At 39.7% G+C, this 24762-nt stretch overlaps 1 protein-coding gene across 3 annotated transcripts; it reads left to right on the top strand.

Annotated features, from left to right (window-relative positions):
* The first annotated feature begins 489 nt into the window (after nt 1-489).
* PLAAT1 (phospholipase A and acyltransferase 1) lies at nt 490-21125 on the top strand. 3 transcript variants are annotated; one of them, XM_029215199.1, is made up of 6 exons: nt 515-591; nt 5116-5217; nt 5918-6051; nt 6544-6682; nt 10518-10786; nt 20894-21125. In XM_029215199.1, exons 1-6 carry the CDS (start codon nt 588-590, stop codon nt 20993-20995), a joined length of 750 nt encoding a protein of 249 aa, XP_029071032.1. In that variant the 5' UTR covers nt 515-587; the 3' UTR covers nt 20996-21125. The 3 variants fall into 3 exon arrangements, with proteins under 3 accessions (XP_029071034.1, XP_029071032.1, XP_029071033.1); XM_029215200.1 differs by lacking the exon at nt 5116-5217 and having other exon boundaries at nt 533-591; XM_029215201.1 differs by lacking the exons at nt 5116-5217; nt 5918-6051 and having other exon boundaries at nt 490-591.
* Nucleotides 21126-24762: the final 3637 nt, after the last annotated feature.

Here is a 24762-nt window from a genome sequence, read left to right as displayed (position 1 = left end):
GGAGGGGACGGAGGCGGGCGGGCGGAGGGTCACCAGGCGGTGGCGCAGCCCGGCCCGGGCGGCAGGAGCAGCGAGCTTGCGCTGCAGCGTCGGAGCGCCGGGGCCTTTCCGCGCGGCGGGGTGGCGTTGGCGCCGGAGGCCGGCCTTGGCTACCGGCAGTACGCCGCTGCCGCCGTGCCCTCCCCCGGGCGCAGATGGAGTGGACCCCCGGCCGGTAGCTGGAGGGGCAGCAGCGGCGTGACCGGCGCGACCCCAGAACCCTCGCCGCTGCCACCGGTGGGGAGAACAACCCAGGCTTCAGAGTGAGGTGTACTGGGGAGGGGGAGGGAGGACCTCTAGGACCCCGACAGCCTTGCTGAACCGGCTCTCAGACGAGAGAGCCCCAGGGACCAGTAGAGAGCTTCTCATTTAACCTATGTCCCTCCTCCCCCCTCGCCCCCCCCTTTTTCTTTTCTTGCAAGTGGGAGAACAGAGTCCATGGGGGAAAGAGAGACTTGCTTTCCCGTGTGACACAGCTATCAAGTGGCAGTACCAGGACTGGACCTCGTCTTGCTTACTAAGGCCTTGTATCCACCATCCTCAATGAAATGAGTATGAATAATAAGTATTTATTATTATAATATATTAAGTTTGGGAACTATGAATGGTGATATCACTGTGGCATTCAGGACTATTAATGTAATTTGTGTGCTGGAAAAGCCCAGCCGCTCTGGCCTCCCTGGGCTCGGGATCCTAGTTCCTTCATTTATTAAACATTCCCTGGGCAGTTACTTGTGACAGCCACTCTGCAGCAAACTGCAGGTGTAGAGATAAACAGGAACCAGCCCTCCACGTGGAGCAGAAGAGAAAATTCCCCAGACATCAGTAACTCACGCAGGTGTAGCAAACGCAGTGGGCGTTAGAGAGATAAAGGAGTAGTGGTAGCTCGGAAGGAGATGTCACTTGTGGCTGAGAGGAGGTGGACCTTGGGGAGGAGGTGACATCTGATCTGGATCCTTAAGAGTGGGTCATTTGGAAATGGGCAGCGCATTCCAGGTAGAAGTTTCGGTATTAGCAACATAACTCCAGGTGAGAGTGAGGAATAATGGTTTGGTTTGCCTAGAATGTAGGGATGAATAAGGAGTCCAAGATTATAGAGGGAGCGAGATTCGGAGTCGACAGGGGGATCCACGGAGGGATTCCAAGCTAGGAATGAGGGGGCAACGGCTGAGGATGGTTCATTTGGCTGGGAGTTGGAACCCTCAGCTGTAGGGAGAGGATGTGGGAGCAAGGATACTGGCAGCTCTGAGGGTCTGTGAATTAGCCGTTCTGGGAGCCTAGGGCTTCATGGAGCCATCTCAGTGTGACAGGGCTATGGATGAACAAAATGCAGCTTTAGTGGGAAATGGTCCAAACTGAATTGGGAGACTGTTGGACTGTAGGGACAGCCCGTGCTTATGTTTCAGACTGCCAATAGCATCCTCGGGAGTAGTTTGTGAAAAAGTGCTCTTAGTATTCTTGTAACACAGGTGGCCCCAGGGACACAAGCAGCAGTTAATCAGCCTGTCCCTATCTGTGCAGGGGGGCCGTTATTTCTTCTGATGCATCCCGGGGGACCAACAAGGAGCTATAAACAAGGAAGCTTGTTTTGGCATGAAACAGGAAGTTTCTTGTACAAAGATTACAGACACTCTTTATTGTAAACTAGTCAAACAATTCTGTGCAGATGAACTGTTAAAATGAAGTACTTTTACCTTAAAGGTGACACACAAAGATTTCAGCAGAGGACTTAAAAATGTATCTTTAATTGGTTCTGTATTATCATGTTCATGAAGCACTACATAACACACTTGCACTTGAATGGAATGGGTAGATGTCCATGTAAATCAAATTACCCAAGCAGACAGGTTTTAGCCATTTCCCTAAGGTATGATGAGTCTGGGAACCTTCTAAACGCTTCTAGAAGCTTCTCATCTTGACACCTCCCCTGCAGAAGAGCAGGGGTTCCCCAAGGCTCCACTTCCTATTACTCACTGGTTCCACGTATGAATGTTTAAAAACTTCCTGTGTCGTCTTATGAAATATACATTCTGTATGCTCTTGCAGCTTCTCTATCTAATGAATATTTGAGAAGGGGGAAAAGATGAAATATCGTTTAGTAGCAATTCCTTTGGCTAGTGATGTTAATCAGTGGAGTAAGGAAGGAGCATGCAGTCTGGAACAAAGCAGACAGACCTGGGATTGAATTCTAGTTCTGTCAGTTACTACCTGTGTGACTTTTAGTTCTGATACTTAATTCATCTGAGTCTCAGTTTCCTCATCTCTAAAAAGGTGGTTGTAACCATCAGCTCACGACTGTTATCCAGCCTCACAGCGTGCAAGAAGGGCTGCAGAAAGGCCAGCAAGGGAGGAGGTATAGTGCACACGGGGACAAGCATTTAAGGATGAGGAGCCTGACCTTGGATGTAGGCTAATCTGAGTCCAGATGTGCATTCTGCCCTTTCCCACTGTGTAACTTTGGATGAGTCCCTGAACTGCTGTGAACGTCAGGTTCCTCATATTTAAAATGGGGGAAATAATTATATCTACTTTGTGCTGTTGATTTGAGGATTGCACAGTTTCTGGGAAATAGAATGAGATGAACACTAGAGGTGAAAGGGACCTCGGAAGGCCTCCTCACCTTACCAGCGCCTCCCCCCCACCCCATGGAAATCTTATTTTTATCAACTGTGACTGTGTTTAAACCTTCCCAGTGCCAGAGACTGATATCTGTACAAGGTGCTCCATTCCATTGTTGGATCACTTTCAATAAAAGAGAAATTCTCCTCGTATACAGCTAAAAGTTGCCTCATTGTAACTTCCCCATATTGGTCTTCTTCTATGCTCTGCAGGGGAAAAAAATACATTGATCTTTTTTTTTCTTCATTAAAGATTTTTATTTTGAGCTAATTGTAGATTCACATGCAGTTGTAAGAAGTAATACAGAGAGATCCCTTGTACCTTTGCCGGGTTTTCCCCAGTGGTAACATCTTGCAACACCACACTGCAGTATCACAAACAGGTTATTGACATGGACCACATGGAGAGGCAGAGCATTCCACCACCTCTAGCATCTTTCATATGCTGCCTTTTTATAGCCACACCCACTTCCTTCTTACCACTTCCTTAACCCCTGGCAACCATTATTAGTTCTCTGTTTCTATAACTAGGCCATGTCAAAATGTTTAGATGGAATCATATATATAACATGTCATGTCACTGGCTTTTTTCACTCAGCACAGTTCTCTAGAGATTCATCCTTGGTTGTGTTGTTGCATTTATCAGTAGCTTGTTCTTTTTTATTCCTTAGGAGTAGTGTTCCATGGTATGGGTGTACCACAAATTGTTTACTGTTCACCCATGGAAGGTCATCTGGGTTGTTTCCAGTTTTGGCCTATTATGCTATAAACATTCGTGTACAGGTTTTTGTGCAAATATAAGTCTTTAATGTCTTCAGTCTCTGGGATAAATGCCTAGGAGTGCAATTGCTGGACCATATTTTAGTTACAAGATAAGTTTTTAAAGGAATTTCCAGACTGCTTTGAGTGACTGCAACATTTTATATTATTAACAGTGGTGAATGAGTGATCCAGTGACTCCACATTCTTGCCAGCATTTTCTCTGGTCACAATTTTTTAATTTAGCTATTGTGATAGGTATATAGTGCTATCATGGTTTTAATCTAAATATCCCTAATAGCCAGTGATGTTTAACATGGCTTGACATCTGCGGCTCTTCTTTGATGAAAGGTGTCATTGTGTCCTTTGCTCAAGTTCTAATTGTATTCTTTGCTTCTTAATTGTTAAGTTTTGAGAGTTCTTTGTATGTTCCTGATATTGGTCCTTTCTTGGATATGTAGTTTTCAAAAATTTTCTCCTGCTCTGTAGCTTGTCTTTTTGTCCTTTTAATAGGGTCTTTTGTGCTGCAAAAGTTTTGAATTTTGAGGACATCCAATTTGTCAGTTTTTCCTTTTACGAATAATACTTTTGGTGTCAAGTCTAAGAACTCTTCGTTTACACTAAATCCTGAGGATTTTCTCCTACGTATTTTTCCCTCTATGTTTTATAATTTTATATTTTACATTTAAGTCCCAAAGTGACAGAATTAGCATGGAGAAGACCTGAAACAAGAGCTCATGTCTCTCACACCTAGGGTAGTTGTTTTTCCCTCTGTATTTTATAATTCAAGTGTTTCAGGGAGTATTTTAAAAAGGTTGGCATTTGCTAATATCACTTTGTAGCTGTAAAATGGGATAATAACATAATAAACTCAAATCATGGTCGATTTTAAAAAAATGAATTAGGGTTAATTGAATAGTGCACTTGAAAAAAAACGTTACACTACAAAGTACTTTCTGTTCAAATGGTGGTTATTATTGTAAGCTTGGCTAGGTCTCTGAATGCTAACAGGCAGCTGTGTGTGCTTGCTGATTCCTTTTCATGGGAAATGTGTTTGTTTATATCATAGTATAGTATATTTTTCCTTTTAGTGCCCATGTGGCCAAATTGTGAACTGCCATATTAATAAGACTCAAACATATTTGAGAGGGTGGTTAGACTTAATAGTTTCCATAAAGTTGTTTTAATAGTTATTTTTCAACAGATGGACAGTTTGCATTTGGCCTCATTTCTGTGACAGTATGATGATTGAAGTTTTCAACAGATGGCATACAAATACTTGGGAAAACACCCTCCCAATATTAATTGTTGTAAAAAAGACTTTTAGTGTGCCAGGAAAATGATAGTCTGTATCCCCAAGCTCTTTGCGTATGCTATTGTAATTATAATTTAGATGATTTGGAAGTTTCCATTTCTGGCACTTGGGTTTATTTTGTAAATGAGTATATGTATCTACATTAGAGTGAGAGATGCAGAGGAATACTCTGTTGTCAATTAGATACTCAACATGGATGTAACATGAAATCTCCTTTTGATTATCAATGAATGTACATAACTTCCTCTTACTGAGTCATTCTACTTGGATGCTGTACATAGAAAATGTAATGTTCCATAAAAATCAACCATCAGAGACTTATATGTTCTTTCTGAAAAGTACTGACTTAAAAGGAAAAAAATTCACCAAACTGTGAATTTTCAGACATACCCATCAATATGATGAACTTCCCAACCTTCCAAGTTGTCCCCCTCCTGCATCAACCACCTTGCACTGTTTTGGGAATCAGAAATGAGGAATCAGACAGTAAGTGGGGCAGTTGGGGAGTGGTGGAAATCTGTGGGAGTGTTTGTGGTTGTCACAATGACAAAGGGTGTTTACTGATATTTAGTGGGTGTGTTATCGAACCTGGATTTGGGTCCCCTTGCCTGACATGCAGCAAAGCCAACCTGTTGACACTGGGTTGTGGTGAAGGAAAGTACAGCATTTATTGCAGGTTGCCGAGCAAGAATGGGCAGCTCATGCTCAAAAGTTCTGAACTCCCCAATGGCTTTCAGGGAAGGGTTTTTAAAGGCAAGGTGAGGGAGGGGCCACAGGGTGTGTGATCAGCTTGTGCTCAATTCTCGGCTTGGTTGGCATCAAGGTGAAGTTTCAAGCATCATTAATCTTCTGGTTTCAACCAGTCTGTGTCTATGTGCTTGAAGTCAGTAGTTTTCACCTGATGGGGTTCTGCTTCCTATAAAAACAACTTAGGAATGTGTGTCAGATATTTATCTATATATTTCAGGGAACTGGAAGTTTGTTGACTCCGCTATCTGGCTGATTTATAGTCCAAATTGTTACCAGTTTCCCCACCCAGCAGCTATTCTTTTTTTCTACTTCTTCACCTTTCCTAATCATTAACTCTTGAGCCAGCCTTTTAAGACTCAGGGGAAGCCTGGAAGACTAAAGCAAAAGCCTTTTTTCTTCAAAGGACAGGGACACGGGGACTTGTATATGGTTTCAGGTGGAGGCCAGTGTGCCTGGGTCTGCACAGCACAGTTCAGCACAAGGAAGAAAGGTCCTGTGTCCTACAGTATGCCTGAATATCTGACTGGACACTCATCTGAGCCTGGAGCTTGTGTCCGCTTAAATCACAGAGTAAGTTTTGCAGGATAAAGTATACTTTTGCACAGAATGTTAGTGAACACCCAGACCTCTTTTTGATTTTACTAAGTCACTATATGAAAGGCTGAAAGACTTCTGATCTTCTGCTTCTGAATCCTGACTTTTTTCATGCTAAGTGCTTTATTATATTTTTTGTGTAGTCATGAACTGAACATTTACATAGTAAAACAGATATTATCATGAAATGCTTATTATAATAAAGGAGCCCTGGGGTTAATCAGTATGAGAAGCATTGCTATAGAAAATTAAGCAATGGTAGAGAAATTCTTTCTCCACTTGTCCATGTGTGCACACATAATTCCGTATAGGAATCATTGAAAGAAAAGGACAGTGGTGTGAATCTAAGTATTTAATAAGGAATGCAATCCAATAAATTCTGTATTGCAATGTTTCTACAGAAGCCTTGAACTGATTTTCTTTTGCCAAGTCATATCAGCTAGATCTTCTTTGTGTCTGTCGTTGCAGATGGCGTTTAATGATTGCTTTAGTTTGAACTATCCTGGCAACCCTCAGCCAGGTGATTTGATTGAAGTGTTTCGTCCTGGCTATCAACACTGGGCACTGTACTTGGGTGATGGGTATGTTATCAACATAGCACCTCTAGGTAAGGTTTGTTTCCAGAAGCTCCTGGGAGCTTTTTAGTTTTCTTGTTACAAGAAGGAATCATGAACAAAATCATAAAATAAAACAGACTAGAAATAAAATGTAGAAAGTAGATAAATCCAACAGATCTAGGTTTACAGAAGGACCTTCTAAGACTAAAGTGGCATTGAAGAAATTACAAAAGCCAATTAACATTAAAATTTTAAACCTCTGGATTAAAAAAACACAGTTAAAAAGTAAATAATCAGCTGGGGAAAATATTTGCCACAAACATGACAAGAGTCACAATGTCTTTATATATAATACAAATAGATTATTTTAATTCATTCAGCATCTATTTATAGATTTTCCAGTATGTGCCAAAGGCTATTCTAAATGCTAGGGATACATAAGCCAGTCCCTACACAGTGGAGCTTACATTCTAGTGGAGAGAGAGAGGGAGACAGAGACAGAGAGAGAGGGAGAGGGGGAGAGAGGGAGAGAGGGAGAGAGCAAGCCTGAGAGAGGGAGCATGAACAAAATACAGAAAGTAATGTTAGATTAGAGATAAGTGATAATGGAGAAAATCATAGAAGCAGGATAGGAAGTGCTGGGGAGTTGTGGCTGCTGCAGTTTTAAATTAGCTGGTCAGGAAAATCTCATGAGAAAGTAACATTTGAGACACAACTTGAAAGAGGTGAAGAAACCCAGCACGTGATATTTGGGGAAAGAGTTCCTTAAGCTGAGGGAACAGCAGCGAACACCCAAATCCCAACAAACAAATGGGTAAAAGATTGTGAACAGTCTGTAGAAGACAAAAATACAATACCCATTTTTAAAGGTTTCAGCTTTTCAGTCATCTAGGAATTATAAAATAAAATGACAGATTTTATGCCTCTCACATTAGCAAAATTAAAAAAAATGATAATCTGTTGATAAAGGTATAATGAAATGAACACAAGGATACTGTTGACAGAAATATAAGTTGATAAAATTGTTCGCAAAAACAATTTAACAATATGTGGTAAGAGCCTTAAAGGAGTTCATATGCTCTGACCCTGTAATTTTACCTCTATGAATCTATTCTTGGGAAATACTTTTAGAGATACTAATTTAATATTTGTGTATGAGAATGTTCACTTCTATCTCATTTATAATGGTTTAAAAAACAGAATGGATCAATGGCCAGCAAGGGAATGGTTAAGTGAATTATGATTTAGCCACAAGATATTAGGTATCTGTGTCTGGCAGAATTTTTTTTTTTTTTTTTTTTTTTTTGCGGAATGCAGGCCTCTCACTGTTGTGGCCTCTCCCGTTGCGGAGCACAGGCTCCGGACGCGCAGACCCAGCGGCCATGGCTCACAGGCCCAGCCTCTCCGCGGCATGTGGGATCTTCCCGGACCGGGGCACGAACCCGTGTCCCCTGCATCGGCAGGCAGACTCTCAACCACTGCGCCACCAGGGAAGGCCTGGCAGAATTTTTTAGTTGCAAGTAACATAAATTCAAATTCACTTAAACAAAACAGCAAATTCATTGCTTCAGTGAAGGCAACTACAGAAAGAGTAGAGATGGTGCTGGCCTCGGGGATGCCCAGATCTAGGGGATTGAACACTATCAAAATTCTCCATCCCACATCTGCATTCTTTTTCTGTATATTGTCTTCATTATCCCAGGCTATGTCTAAGAAGCTGAGCTGATGACCATAAGCATTCTTAGGCTCTCATCCTTACAGGCTTGTGACCCACAGGAGAGAGTTACTTCCTGCCCATTGCAGTTAGAAAAATCATGGAGAATGACTCTAATTGTCTGGTGTGGGTCCCATGTCCATCACTGAACCATAACTGTGTGCAGGAATAGGATAGTATGACTGGCCTAGAAAGAGTCTTTTCCAGAAAGGAAGAAGCAGTGTTAAGATGGGGTGCTCAGTAGACTAAAACAATAATACTTTAACAGCTAAAAATCATTTCTGGACATCTTTAATTGCATGAAAGATGATCTTGTATGATAGCTATTGGAAAATTCCAGATTAAAGTGCATTGTGTAATATGGTACCTGGTTTGCAAAGAAATCATATATACACACATACATGTTAATGCAAACATATACACACACATATACAAGTGATAATAAAAGACAGTACAAATACATCAAAATAATAATAATAGTTATTTCTGAGTGGCAGGATAATAGGTGGTTTATATTTATTTATGTGTTTATGCTGTATTTTTCTGTATTTTTTACAGGTTTAGAAATGAGCACAAATTATTAAGAAAAAATGTATGCAAATAACAAATAGCCTAGAATAATTTTTCCTCAAGATACCTTTATAAAGAAGTGTTTATAGGCCTAAGTGTTTATAGGCCTAAGTCTTACTATCTTGAGAGCTTCTGAGAACTGTTAATGAAGTGATTTTTGCAAGATTTTGAGCTATTTGCCTCTTGTTCTAGAATATTGGAAGTGGAAATGACAAATAAAATGACACTTACGATATAGAGCCATTCATTCTGTAGAGTCTAATAATTAACGCTAAGCAATTCTTTACATTATCTCTGCAGTTTTCACATTTGGAAAATAATATGAGGTTTTTGTGCTGTTTTCTTTTTTCCCACCTTAAGCTCCATCTTAATGTGGTTCAAGCACTGAGCTTTGATCCTGTAGACTGAAGTTAAATTCCTGTTTCTGTTAACTACTTGTGGGATGTTCCACAAGCCAGTTTATCTCTCCAAGCTTTGATTTTCTCATCGGTAAATTGATTACATCAAACTAGTCAAAAAAAAAAATTGAATAATTCTAACTAGGATATATGTGTCCTATGAACTTGTAATGTGTAAGAACTTTTAACGTGTAAGATAATTAACTGGAAATGCTGCTCCAATGAAAAGGATTTTGGAGGAGAGAAAAAAAGAGGAGTGGAAAAAAATGTTTGCTTTGAGTCATAACTGAAAGGAAAAGTGTCATAACACTGGTTATACAGAGACCCTTCATCTAATGGTTTACTTGAACAATGGCCAAGCATAGCAGTCTCGGGCAGATGGAGAGGGCCTAGGGCCTGGTGTTAAAGCTGAACACTAAGGAATCAGATGCCTCAGGTGCTGACCATGGCACGCCAGGACACAGAGGTTTCAGGCAGTCTAGACCAATGCTTACTAATAGAGGCAGTAAGATGGAGTGGTAGGGCATGGGGAATTGTGACAGGTGGGTAGGGCGCAGCTAGGGGCCACATAGAGTTGACAGTGCCTACTACATTAGGTTTAGTTTTAGGACTTAGTTTCTTGGCTAAAGGAACTAGCAAAACAAGGCAGGGCCCCAGCCTGACCCCAACTGACCCCTCAGAAGACTGGGGTCCCCTGCAGGTTTCAAAGTGAAGCCTAATTAAAAGAACAAGTGTAAAAACAGAGCTGGGTGTAAGGAGTGCTGCTTAGATGCAGGACAAGAGCACTAATCGTAATGCACTACTGCTAAGCCCAATGGTATTAGTTTGGAAGAGTTCAAATGCTGAAAAATAGACTGCATCATAGAAAAAGGGGGCAATGATCTTATCTGTACTTTGTTGGAAACATATGCCAAGATCCTTAATAATAATCAATTGATAGAGAACTTATTCCTCAAAAATAGGTAGAGTTTTCACACCCAATTTGTTCTATAAATTTTCAAAAAGATAGGTAGGTATAGATTTTCAAAAAGTTTTCTTATATTCTCACTCATATAGTATTGAACAAATGTTAGTGATAAATTAGAGAATGAGGGTTTACTGTTAGTAAGCTTAAATGGTTTCTGGTTTGAGGATAAGTTAGGATGGCTGTGGAGTTCACTGGGCTGGCTCGCTATATCTTGCTAACCAGAATTCTCCTTATAGACGATGGCATTTCTGCATCGTTTACAAGCGCCAAGTCTGTATTCAGCAGAAAAGCCCTGGTGAAGATGCAGCTTTTGAAGGATGTTGTGGGAAATGACACATACAGAATAAACAATAAATACGATGGAACATACCCACCACTCCCCGTGGAAGAAGTCATGCAGCGGTCAGAGTTTGTTGCTGGACAGGAGGTGGAGTATGACTTACTTGTCAACAACTGTGAGCATTTTGTGACTTTGCTCCGCTATGGAGAAGGAGTTTCAGAGCAGGTGAGTTTTCTCTAGGAGAAATGGAAGTTTCTTACATTGGGAAAATAATAGCTACTGACTATGATCAAGTTTTCAGGCCAAATGGAAAAGAACAAGAAAATATGAGAACATTGAAGGACAAAGGAGGGAATCGAGTTGCCCAAGGTCATGCAGCAATTTCATGACCACACTGAGACTAGAACATTTGTGTCATGAATTTGGGTTAGAAGGGACTTGAAGCAGAGTGAAGACCATAGCTTTCTGTCATTCTTATTGCCCTCTGTCCTTCAGTATTTTTTCCCATTACCCCACCATACAGCAATTAAATCAGTAACTTTATATACTGAAAAAAATATGCTGAAAAGAATGCTGACATTTTTGAGTGGGAGTTCATTTGCCAAAAACATAGATGGTAATAGTGAGATTCTTTTCCATTAGCTGAAAGAGGCTAACTGATGCCATAGCTTGGTGGCTTTGTAGATGTCTTCTGTTTCCTTGCAATGCTAGTTTCAAATAAATGTTGTGCTTTTGAGGAGATCCTTTGATTCATTGAGCTTTTGGAGGATTTTCAGTGAATTAATTGACTTTTAAAAAAATTATTTATTTATTTTTTGGTTGCGCCGGGTCTTAGTTGCAGCAGGCAGGCTCCTTAGTTGTGGCTCCAGGGCTCCTTAGTTGTGGCATGCGAACTCTTAGTTGCAGTATGCATGTGGGATCTAGTTCCCTGACCAGGGATTGAACCCTGGCCCCCTGCACTGGGAGCTTGGAGTCCTGTCCACTGTGCCACCAGGGAAGTCCCTGGTGGAGGACTTCCCCCACCAGAGGAAGTAGCTTATAGTTTTGTTATTTACCATCACTATTAGGTAGTATGTTAGATTCCTCACTAAAAGCATGCCCTTTCCCTACCTATCTTCCCACCAATCCAATTCCATCATTGATGTTTTAACCTAACGATTTATTAAAGTGGTGTGAGAAAATGAATATATAAAGGCTTCCAGTATCTTTAAATGGTGGATCTGTTATATAAATGTCTATTCTGAGGAATGAAGTTACAATTCTGCTCACGAAAGCTTGGGAAAATGGGAGATGGAACATAATGAAAGGATACATTTGTTTTTATTAAGAAGTAATTTAGTTGGAAATTCATTTTTATTAGGAAGTACATTACCATAATGAATGTTCTATTCACATGTAGCAATAAATTGCTTCTGATCCAAAACCCAGAGGATGTGCACACAAGTTTCAGCTCACCTTTGCATTGAAAAGTAGTGGTATGGCTAAGAAATAAAGTTTGTTAATGACAAAGTTGTCCACTGCACTCAATCAGTATTTTTTTTTTTTAATGTGGCTAAATCAAAAGGAATTAGAGCCATCTTTTTGCTTTGACTCTCACTTGTAATCTATCATCTTTCCACCTTTCATACCCAGATCAAGACCCATGAAAAAGTAACCATTTTTTTAGCAACTAATAGAACTGTTCTTTAGCAGGTTCTGATGAAGATGGTGTAGTGACAGCCTTAAGGACACACCTAAGCTTTGGAATTCTGCTGATCTGAGCTAGAGCCCCATCTTCACCACTTCATAGCTGGATGACTTTGGACACATTGTTTATCAGTTTTCTAATCTATAAAGTGAGGTTGTTTTATAGATTGTAAGAGATTTTTAAAGTCTCTTAGCATACTCCATTACATATTATTCATCCCAATAAAAAGTGTACTTTCATAGACTACTTTTAATTTCAGTATTTTAGCAATTTTATAGATCTTTGTTGACACTCTTCAGTAAAATTCTCTTGATCTAAGAAACTACAGCACTCGAATTGTTATTTTTATTTCTATCAATGATTAAGTGTTAGTGCTAATAATAACTAATATTAGATTTGTTTTCCAGGGTCCCTTTAAGGCTTAGGGTCTTGAGCATACAACAGCATCCTTGGGAAATGGCTGTGTATTTCCCCCAATTTAAAAAACTATAAATACATAAAAAGGTTAGAAAGGTGGAAGGATTGTGGCCCCATCTTTTTCTTCTTTGTACTTTTCTGTATTTTTTAAAAAATTAATGGACTTTACTTTTTAGAGTAGTTTTAAATTCACAGCAAAATTGAGCTGAAAGTATAGAGAGTTCCCACATACTCCCCCTCCCACACACATAAATGTATCCTTCCCCACTGTCAACATCCTACAGCAGTGTGGTATATTTGTTACAAAAGATGAACCAACATTGGTACATCCTTATCAACCAGAGTCCATAGTGAAGGAAACCAGAATATGCCACCCCCAAATATGTCACTTTGGCATAAGGATTATTTTGAGCAATTGAGAGACAACTGAGTAGAAGCGGTTGCAAGAAAAGCTCTCTGCCCTCCCCCTATTTGCCTAAAAGCAGGACATAAATTTTCAAAGGTGTTCCTCCTCCCCACTCTACCAGGAAGGACAAAAGTTAATCATCAGGGACAACCAGTGGTTAATGTAAGACGCTATCAGCCTAGAGAGGGCACTAGAGGTATCTACATAACAAACTACATACAAGCCTCTGTTTACCATTAGTTTCCTGTACGTTTACCTTCCCACAGACTGTTGCCCTTGGAAGGCGAACCACTTTCCTGTGTCCTGTCATTTCTCTACAAATTTATTGTTCTTTGTTGAAGATGCTATATAAGCCTGAATTCTTTGTGTCTTATTTTATTTATTTATTTTTATACAGCAGGTTCTTAGTTATGTATTTTATACATATTAGTGTATATATGTCAATCCCAATCTCCCAATTCATCCCACCACCACCACGCCCCGCCACTTTCCCCGCTTGGCGTCCATACGCTTGTTCTCTACATCTGTGGCTCTATTTCTGCATTGCAAACCAGTTCATCTGTCCTATTTTTCTAGATTCCACATATATGTGTTCATATACGATATTTGTTTTTCTCTTTCTGACTTACTTCACTCTGTATGACAGTCTCTAGGTCCATCCACATCTCTACAAATGACCCATTTTCATTCCTTTTTATGGCTAATATTCCACTGCATATATGTAACACATCTTCTTTATCCATTTGTCTGTCAGTGGGCATTTAGGTTGCTTCCATGACCTGGCTATTGTAAATAGTGCTGCAGTGAACATTGGGGTGCATGTGTCTTTTTGAATAATGCTTTTCTCTGGGTATATGCCCAGTAGTGGGATTGCTGGGTCATATGGTAATTCTATTTTTAGTTTTTTAGGGAACCTGCATACTGTCCTCCAAAGTAGCTGTATCAATTTACATTCCCACCAACAGTGCAGGAGTGTTCCCTTTTCTCCACACCCTCTCTAGCATTTGTTGTTTGTAGATTTCCTGATGATGCCCATTCTAACCAGTGAGGTGATACCTCATTGTAGTGTTTTTTTTTTTTTTTTTGATACGCGGGCCTCTCACTGTTGCGGCCTCTCCCATTGCGGAGCACAGGCTTCGGACGTGCAGGCTCAGCGGCCACGGCCCACGGGCCCAGCTGTTCCGCGGCATGTGGGATCCTCCCGGACTGGGGCACGAACCCGTGTCCCCTGCATCGGCAGGCGGACTCCCAACCACTGCACCACCAGGGAACCCCTCATTGTAGTTTTGATTTGCATGTCTCTAATAACCAGTAATGTTGAGTAGCTTTTCATGTGCCTCTTGGCCATCTGTATGTCTTCTTTGGAGAGATGTCTGTTTAGATCTTCTGCCCATTTTTGATTGGGTTGTTTGTTTTTTTAATATTGAGCTGCATGAACTGTTTATATATTTTGGAGATTAATCCTTTGTCCGTTGATTCGTTTGCAAATATTTTCTCCCATTCTGAGGGTTGTCTTTTCATCTTGTTTATGGTTTCCTTTGCTGTGCAGAAGCTTTTAAGTTTCATTAGGTCCCATTTGTTTATTTTTGTTTTTATTTCCATCTCTCCAGGAGGTGGGTCAAAAAGGATCTTGCTGTGATTTATGTCAAAGAGTGTTCTTCCTAGGTTTTCCTGTAAGAGTTTTATAGTCTCTGGTCTTACATTTAGGTCTCTAATCCATTTTGAGTTTATTTTTGTGTATGGTGTTAGGGAGTGTTTTAATTTCATTCTTTTACATGTAGCTGTCCAGTTTTCCCAGCACCACTTATTGAAGAGGCTGTCTTTTCTCCATTGTATATCCTTGCCTCCTTTGTCATAGATTAGTTGACCATAGGTGCGTGGGTTTATCTGTGGGCTTTCTATCCTGTTCCATTGATCTATATTTCTGTTTTTGTGCCAGTACCATATTGTCTTGATTACTGTAGCTTTGTAGTGTAGGCTGAAGTCAGGGCGTCTGATTCCTCCAGCTCCGTTTTTTTCCCGCAAGATTGCTTTGGCTATTCGGGGTCTTTTGTGTCTCCATGCAAATTTTGAGATTTTTTGTTCCATTTCTGTAAAAAATGCCATTGGTAATTTGATAGGGATTGCACTGAATCTGTAGATTGCTTTGGGTAGTATAGTCATTTTCGCAATACTGATTCTTCCAATCCAAGAACATGGTATATCTCTCCATCTGTCTGTGTCATTTTTTTAAAAAAATTTTTTATTTTATTTATTTATTTATTTTTATTTTTGGCTGTGTTGGGTCTTTGTTTCTATGTGTGGGCTTTCTCTAGTTGCGGCGAGTGGGGGCCACTCTTCATCGTGGTTGCGGGCCTCTCACTGTCGCGGCCTCTCTTGTTGCAGAGCACGAGCTCCAGACGCGCAGGGTCAGTAGTTGTGGCTCATGGGCCTAGTTGCTACACGGCATGTGGGATCTTCCCAGACCAGGGCTCGAACCCGTGTCCCCTGCACTGGCAGGCAGATTCTCAACCACTGCACCACCAGGGAAGCCCCTGTTTGTGTCATATTTGATTTCTTTCATCACTGTCTTATAGTTTTCTGAGTACAGGTCTTTTACCTCCTTAGATAGGTTTATTCCTAGTTATTTTATGCTTTTTGTTGCAATGGTGAAGGGGATTGTTTCCTTAATTTCTTTTTCTGATCTTTTGTTGTTAGTGTATAGGAATGCAAGAGATTTCTGTGCATTAATTTTGTATCCTGCTACTTTACCAAATTCATTGATTAGCTCTAGTAGTTTTCTGGTGGCATCTTTAGGATTCTCTATGTATAGTATCATGTCATCTGCAAACAGTGATGATTTTACTTCTTCTTTTCCAATTTGTATTCCTTTTATTTCTTTTCTTCTCTGATTGCCATGGCTAGGACTTCCAAAACTATGTTGAATAATAGTGGCGAGAAGGGACATCCTTGTCTTGTTCCTGATCTTAGAGGAAATGCTTTCAGTTTTTCACCATTGAGAATGATGCTTGCTGTGGGTTTGTCATATATGGCCTTTATTATGTTGAGGTAGGTTCCCTCCATGCTCACTTTCTGGAGAGTTTTTATCGTAAATCGGTGTTGAATTTTGTTGAAAGCTTTTTCTGCATCTAGTGAGATGATCATATGGTTTTTCTCCTTCCATTTGTTAATGTGGTGTATCACACTGATTGATTTGGGTATATTGAAGAATCCTTGCATCCCTGGGATAAATCCCACTTGATCATGGTGTATGCTCCTTTTAATGTGCTGTTGGATTCTGTTTGCTAGTATTTTGTTGAGGATTTTTGCATCTATATTCATCAGTGATATTGGTCTGTAATTTTCTTTTTTTGCATTATCTTTGTCTGGTTTTGGTATCAGGGTGATGGTGGCCTTGTAGAATGAGTTTAGGAGTGTTCCTTCCTCTGCAATTTTTTGGAAAAGTTTGAGAATGATAGGTGTTAGCTTTTCTCTAAATGTTTGATAGAATTCACCTGTGAAGCCATCTGGTCCTGGACTTTTGTTTGTTGGAAGATTTTTAATCACAGTTTCAATTTCATTACTTGTGGTTGGTCTGTTCATATTTTCTATTTCTTCCTGGTTCAGTCTTGGAAGGTTATACCTTTCGAAGAATTTGTCCATTTCTTCCAGGTTGCCCATTTTATTAGCATAGTGTTGCTTGTAGTAGTCTCTTATGATGCTTTGTATTTCTCTGGTGTCCATTGTAACTCTCCTTTTTCATTTCTAATTTTATTGATTTGAGTCCTCTTCCTCTTTTTCTTGATGAGTCTGGCTAAAGGTTTACAATTTTGTTTATCTTCTCAAAGAACCAGCTTTTAGTTTTATTGATCTTTGCTATTGTTTTCTTTGTTTCTATTTCATTTATTTCTGCTCTGATCTTTATGATTCCTTTCCTTTTACTAATGCTGTGTTTTGTTTATTCTCTCTCTTTGAGTTACTCTTCCCTGAATTTCTCCCATGAGTATATGAGATATGCATGTTAATAAACTTCTGTTTGCTTTCCTCTTATTACAGAGCCTCAGCTGAGAACTTGTTATGGGTAAAGGAAAAAATTTTCTTCCCCTAAAATAGTTAACATAAGGGTTCACTCTTTATGTTGTAAATTCTGTTGGTTTTGACAACTGTGTAATGACATCCTGTATACTCTGCTTAATCATTCCCTCTTTCTCTAAATCTCTGGCAACCACTGATTTTTTTTTTTTAACTGCCCTGTAGTTTATCTTTCCCAGAATGTCATATAGTTGAAATCATACTAAGCAATATGCACTTAAAATTCTTCCATGTCTTTTCATGGTTTTGTTGCTCATTTCTTTTTATCGCTGAATAATATTCCCTTGTCTGGATGCACCACAGTTTATTTTTCCACTCACCTACTGAAGGACATCTTGGCTGCTTCCCAGTTTTGGTAATTATGAAAAAAAAGCTGCTGGAAACATTTTCATGTAGGTCTTTTGTGGATGTTAATTTTTGACTCATTTGGATAAACACCAAGTTTTATGATTGTTGGATCATACGGTAAGAGTATGTTTAGTTTTGTTAGAAACTGCCCAGCTGTCTTCCAAAGTGGCTGTACCATTTTGAATTCCCACCAGCAATGAACAAGAGCTCCTGTTGCTCCAAATCTTTAGCATTTGGCACTGTCAGCGTTTTGGAGGTTAGCCATTCTGATAGGTACATGGTTGTATCTCCATTGTTTTAATTTGCAATTCCTTAAATATGTATGTTGTTGGACATCTTTTCATGTATTATTTGCTCTCTGCATATCACATTTAGTGATGTGTCTCTTGACATCTTTAGCCCAATTTTAATTGTGTTGCTTGCTTGTTTTCATATTGTTGAGTTTTAAGAGTTCTTAGCATATTTTGGAAAACAATCTTTTATCAAATATGCCTTTCACCAATGTTTTCTTCCAGCCTGTGGCTTGTCTTTTCCTTATTTTTACAAATTCCTAAAATCAACATTTCTCACTGTTCGAGTCTAAACAAGTTATTAAAATGTGTCTATCTTTGTGGAAGATAGCAGCACCCTTGAATGGGCCTGGACAAGCTGACAGACAGTACACCCTGACTGTGTTTCTTTGCATAGCACTGCAGCCTTAGAGCCTTGGGGGAAGAGGGATTTTGATAACCCCTACAGTCATCTGTGACCCAGCTAAACTGATGTCTGGACCCAGCTGCTTCAGTTATAGCTAACATTTCATTGGGCATGTATATATAGATCCTCAGAATGGGTTGTTTACCATGCCCCCCCCCACCCCGAAAGCCCTATAAAGGATGAAGTGTGCAGGATAGGATTTGGTGATCTTATAATCCTAAATCAGCCATGAAGTAAAAGCTCTTTTTCATGCTGTTTCACCACAAAAATCCTGGGATTTTATAATCTTGCAGGTCAGATCCCATTACACATAACTCTAAGGGATTGTCCAAATTACATGTGCTTTTTCCATTTAGAATGCAACTTGAAAAAAATAAATGTTTGGGATTTGGGAAACTGCATGCTGGAAGTGGCTTTATTATAATTGTATCTTGCCTGTGCAATCTCAGGGGATTTTGAGTTAGTATTAAGTTGTCTGTCCCCTCCCCAGGTCTCTTAGATTTATGGGATTTCTCTCACATGTTATGTTTCTAGTGGCTGAAAGATACCCAGTGAGTTAGGACTGCATCTAGCTGGGGCCACCGCACCCACAGGGTCCTGCCATTTTCCCAGGGCTGTCCTCTGCTGCCATTTGATGTCTCTGTTTAAAGACACCAATTGCACCTTCCTGTTTTTGCATTGCCTGCCATATTTTCCTGAATCAGCCCTCCTTGGAATCTCAGCATCTTTCTGGAATTGCATGAGGTTTGGGCTTGGTTTATAATCCTTACTCCCTGTCTGATTATTGATTCTGCCCCTCTTTGGAATTTTGTCTGGTATCTTGTATCTCCCAGCCCTTTTTTGCTCCCCATGAGCTATGTGGGTAGCTCTATGCTATAGTGAATTCTGACTCTCTCCTGGGAAGCAACTTAGGTAGCAACTAATTAAAAATTACAGATAAAAGAAATAACCAACTAACCAAATACATTAAATTAGAATTGTAAACTAAAATACGATATTTCAGTTGTTTACCAGTGTCATTCTCTTTGGCAACTGGGGATGGTAACAGAGCAGGGAGTTATAATTATAGGCCTCATCCCTACAGACCACAGGATGATGTAATGAAGTGAATACTCTTGCCATTGTGCTTCTGTCCTGGCTAGAACCCATGCTGCCTGTTCCCCATAGGGAACCCACAGTTAGGGAGGGAACATTATGTGGCATATGGGGGTGGCAGGCTCTGTGGTGGAGGGCTGTGTGTTAGACAGAGGGCATGCTCCAGTGTGAGCTGGGTCACAGTTTCCAGCACTGGGGCTGGTCTCCAGAGTAATTTAGGAAAAATGTTTTGCTTTATTTGAAAGCCCGATTCTTAACTCCCAGAGAATAAGTGTTGTTTTCAGAATACCTGATGACTCTGAAGTATCTGGATGTGACCTTTGGGTCATAAAATTGCACTGCAGATGGAAGGCGATATTAGTTGAGTGCCATGAAACCGTGAATATTCATCAGTTCCATCATCATGGTGACGATTAATACCCTTAAAGATGTAAATGTCTGAGCTCCTTTATGGACAGTTGAGCTTGAGAGTGGTTTATTTTCATTTGTCTACATGAGAAATTACTTTTTGACATGATAGTTATCATCAGTATTGACTTCTCTTGAAGTTTGTTTATCAGAATAGAAAGTGTATCTATCAAATAAGAGCCTATAGGTATTGAGCTCAAGTCACATCCCTGAATTATTTTCCTAACAGACATGAAGTCAAGGAACACACACACACACACACACACACACACACACACACACATACGGGTCCATCCAAATGCTGTCATCTTTTTAACAGACTTCTTGAATGAGTGCTCCCACTTTCTTATCATGTCTACACCCCTCAACCAATACACACACACACACACACACACACACACACACAGGATATTCACCTTGATATAGAATCAACCAAACCAGTATGTGTTTAGGGGGTAGGGGTTTCATAGGGGGAGAACACATGGTTCAAGACTAAACTATATCTAAACATCCTGGTGGTACGACCTCCCTCGGGCAAATCACTTTTAACTTCTCAAGTTTTACAAAACAGGAGTAATGCTACCTCCCAGGGGTACTATGACAATTATTAGGAATTGTGGCATAATGAGTTTGTAAACTCTCAGAAACTATAAAAATATGAGGAATCTCGGGCTTCCCTGGTGGCGCAGTGGTTGAGAGTCTGCCTGCTAATGCAGGGGACACAGGTTCGAGCCCTGGTCTGGGAGAATCCCACATGCCGCGGAGCAACTAGGCCCGTGACCCACAACTACTGATCCTGCGCGTCTGGAGCCTGTGCTCCGCAACAAGAGAGGCCGCGATAGTGAGAGGCCCACGCACCGCGATGAAGAGTGGCCCCCACTTGCCACAACTAGAGAAAGCCCTCGCACAGAAACGAAGACCCAACACAGCAAAAATAAAATAATTAATAAACTCCTACTCCCAACATCTTCTTAAAAAAAAAAAAATGAGGGATCTCTACCTATGTGTATTTCTATCTTTGTCATAATAATTATAAATTTATTTCATCAGCATACAGAATTTTAATTTTGCACTGAGTTTTGAATTCATCCATTGTACATTAAAATGGGTCTTCAGTTTAGGAAACAAGCTAAAGCTGGGGTTTAGGACACTGAGATGCTTTTAGAATAAGATGTGTTTTTGTTTGTTTCCTGTTTCCTTATAGGCCAACCGAGCAATAAGTACCATTGGGTTTGTGGCAGCTGCCGCTGGTGCCTTCTCTTTCCTTGGCTTGTTTCCAAAAAGACTAAGAGCAAAATACTATTAATTTACTGAAGAGATATTGGAGCTGAAGGAATTTGTGAGGAGGAAAAGAAACTTGGGATGAATACTTATTTTCAATGTATCATTATTGTTCCAAATTCCAATGATGGATGGCAGGCTCTTTAATAAATTGTTTACTGGTATTGTCTCATCACTGAGCCATGGAAATTTTTCTCCCTACTAGCATAGATTTCCTGTGGCAGCTTGAGTAAGAAGCAGTAGCCTTTTGAGTGAACCAGCAGAGGATCTTAATATCACATCATCATTTATCTTCTATAAATATTGTTTTCCTTTCCCCTGAGGGTAACTATTTCGTATTTGCCAGAGGGATAAAGAACCTTTTATATGTGATTTTGAAAAAAAATGTTAAGAGCCCCAAATTTTTGGGTTGACATCAAAATTCGTATTCCTTTTCTGGTGAGAAAAGAATTTTGGAAATTCAGCATTTGGTCAGGCAGCTTGAAGAACTTTTGATTAATAAACCATTTGAGGCTGGACACCCATCTCCTTGCTCCTGTGTAGATGGGGGCAGGGGGTGAATGGGAGAAGGAACTCTCGGCTCCAGTGTTTCAGATCCAGTGATTTCCCTGGAAGCGACTCATTTGTAAGGAATATGTGAGAAGCTGGAGTGGGCTGTTACTTCTACAAAGCTCCATCATTCCCTTTGGATTTTGAAGTATTTCAAGAGTTTGACCCTCCTAACCTTAGCAAGAGATCATTAAATGTAGGTTTAAGGTGCTGTATTTAGAAAACAGTATCCTGTGTTACTTTTCAAGGCTTTTACTATGTCAAGGAGTGTCATGATTTTACCCTTGCATTTTATTGATTATGTGTTGAACGAAACACACTACTTTTTAATACCTTTCCAGTGGAATTCTTATCGGCAGCAGGTGGGGAGAAGTGGATGCAGGTCTCTATACCCTGGGATTATATCAGATATTATAACATTACCCTACAAACAACACTGCCAGCTAATGACATCCTTAATGTGCCATCATTAAAAGTATGGCATTAAATAAAGGAAAAGTTTAAGTAAATTTAGGGGGTTCGGGGTGGAATGAGGGAACCAGGAATATGGTAGATAAAGTAAACAGATGACTCAGTGAAAGTCTTGGACCTATTAAACTGATTTAGATTTTACTCCCAGGCCAGAAATACTTTACAATCTAATTGCAGGGTTAAGAATAATGATAACAGAAGGGGTCATGTGCTACCATCAGGGCAAGTAGAGACCCTGTCTCTCTTCCTGTTCCCTGACTAATTGCTTCCCTTTCTTATGGCACCATTTCTGTTTGCAGATAAACCCCCTTCCTGCAGATAAACTCTCTTCCCCCCTGTTCTTCTGGGAGGTGTGTCTCCTACCTGATAGCATGATCCAAAATTATCCCTGCATTTTTATTCTAAATTCAGTTTCATATTCCTTTTATGTCCTACTCTCAATAGTAAAATTATAAAAGAAGAAAAAAAGGCTCTTTCCTAGTATTGACTAATCAGGGTGAGATTGGCAGCAGCTTAATGTGTTCTGTCTCCCTGGGTGTGCTTACTTTTTAATAAAGATAACTGCAGAGGACAAATCTTAGCCCTAAACAGGAGACTGGGGTGTGGTGAAATTTCCACACTGGCCTATGGGTGAGGGAATGGAATTGGCAACACAGAGGACATCCTGAGGATCCTCAGGTCAAACCCTTCTAGAGGACTCTGAACATGTCCACTCCAGAAGGCAGTCCTAGCAATACTGAATAATACTGCAAAATCACAAGTGTGCTTTTAAATGAAATTCATGGATTCATTTTTCACAGGTAGTGTTCAAGTCTCTAGCAGTTTTCAGCCTTAGGGATAAGCTCACAAAGTTAGCCATCAGTCTTCTCAAAAAGTGGCCACTCTTGGTGATGGGCCACTTAAGGCTGTCTGGTTTGTTTTTCCTATAGGTGATCATTTGATATGTGGCCATGTTCATTGTGCTTTCATCAAACATTTTCCCCAAGACTACTTAACCTTTCTCTGAGTGTATTTTTAATGAAGTCTAGTGTAGAGTCCAACTTTATCATGTCCAGTCTCCACCTTCAAAAAAGATGTGTGAAATAAAGATCATCGCCTATCAGATACCTAATTGGTTGTTGAAAACCTGAGTGGTGGGAGGCTGTACATTTGTTGAAAAAAGATTTTTAAAAAAATCTTTTTATGCTACCTACATGTCATAGTGTATCAATTGAATCTTCTCATTCTAAAGGTCAAATTACTAAATACAGATATTTCAGCTCAAGGAACCTGAGCTGCCGTGTTTTAGGTTGACATGTATTTCTTAATCATAAGCTAAATTAGACACATTTAAAAATTGTCACTCTCCAAGAGCTGCACATCCAAGAAAAGATTAAAAATAAAATAAAAATAAAATGTTTGTTTGAATAGGAATTTGCATTTATGCTGCTGGTTTGTGTAAAAAGCATATAATACTATTTACAGCAACGAATTACTGAAATTTGAAAACACTTTTTCAATCCTAAGGATTTCAGAATTGGAAAGACATGATTGAATCCATGCATCACAGCATTAGGCACGTAATGGGCACTCTTAGAATGGGACTGGTTAACTAATTGCCTATGACCCATTAAAGATCTGTTTAATTAGCAAAATTAGATTTATGCTTACAAGGAAAGCCTAGTAGGGAATTTAAAATGTTCACTAGGAATAAATATCCTCTCAAGGTCACAGTGAGGTTGATATATGTTAAAGGTAATAAAGTGTAGGATATATTTGTAAAGCATGTACCCGTTCTGTGGTCCTTAATGTGCATCTGATAATTGATTTAGATTATGAAAAGATGAAATGGAACTTAAGTCGTTTAGCATCCTGAGAATTGTCATGCTGTAGATACAAACATTATGGGTCCCTTCCCTAGGATTGCTTCTTTTAAGATGAGCAATGCTGGGTCTGGGCCAACTTTTGGAGTTAGAACTTGAGATTTTCCTCTGTCAGTAATAAAAAGCAAATAAAGGTGCCATGCTTCTTTGAGTGAAAAGTACATTTTAATAGTTTATTTCATTACCTTTGTGATCTACTCTGGACCTTCTAGCTCACAGGCCCCAAAACAATATACTTTGGGAGATGCCAACTTCGGTGGAGTTTGCTTAGATGTTAGCTGTGCCCAAGCCAAGATTATAGGCAATTATCGGACACCTCCATCATTCCACACTTACCACAGTTAGAGCTGAATTTTCTGAAGTAAATTTCAATTCTTGTTTCTCTATTAAAACCATATAAAGAAGCAAAACGAGGAATTCTGTGACCTTGGGAAAAGATATATGCATAAATGTTCTTTGCAAGTGAATATAAGGTTAAGTAAACATGTGACAATTTATTGAGAGAAGCTTTTTTTTTCAGATTCCTTTATTTCCATAGATGAAAGTAAAAATATGTTGATGAAACTTTCAAAGATCAAACTGTCCTTCATTTTTTCTTTCTTCTATTGATGTTCATACTATTAATTTTACTACTGTGAAAAGTTGTGCATTTTAACCAGGATAATGCTATGCATTGTGAATAAAGTTTGTTAGAAAAAAACCGATACTCTAGGAAATGCATTATTTTTCTCAATGGTAGAGGATACAGTCAAAATAAACATATTTAAGGTCCTTTGTTGCAAGGCTCAATACACTGAGAAGTGCACTTTGAATCTTCAGATGGAGAAAGAAAAGATAAGGGTAGACTATCATCACCTCTCTACAGTGTTTTAGTTTCTGGGTAAAAGAGGGATGCTGTTAACAATTCTGA

The sequence above is a fragment of the Monodon monoceros genome, unplaced genomic scaffold (assembly GCF_005190385.1).
Source record: "Monodon monoceros isolate NGI ecotype Baffin Bay Population unplaced genomic scaffold, NGI_Narwhal_1 Super_Scaffold_11, whole genome shotgun sequence".
NCBI classification, from domain to species: Eukaryota; Metazoa; Chordata; class Mammalia; order Artiodactyla; family Monodontidae; genus Monodon; species Monodon monoceros.
The sequence above is the reverse complement of the archived record's forward strand: the minus strand, read 5'-3'. Positions and strand labels throughout refer to the sequence as shown.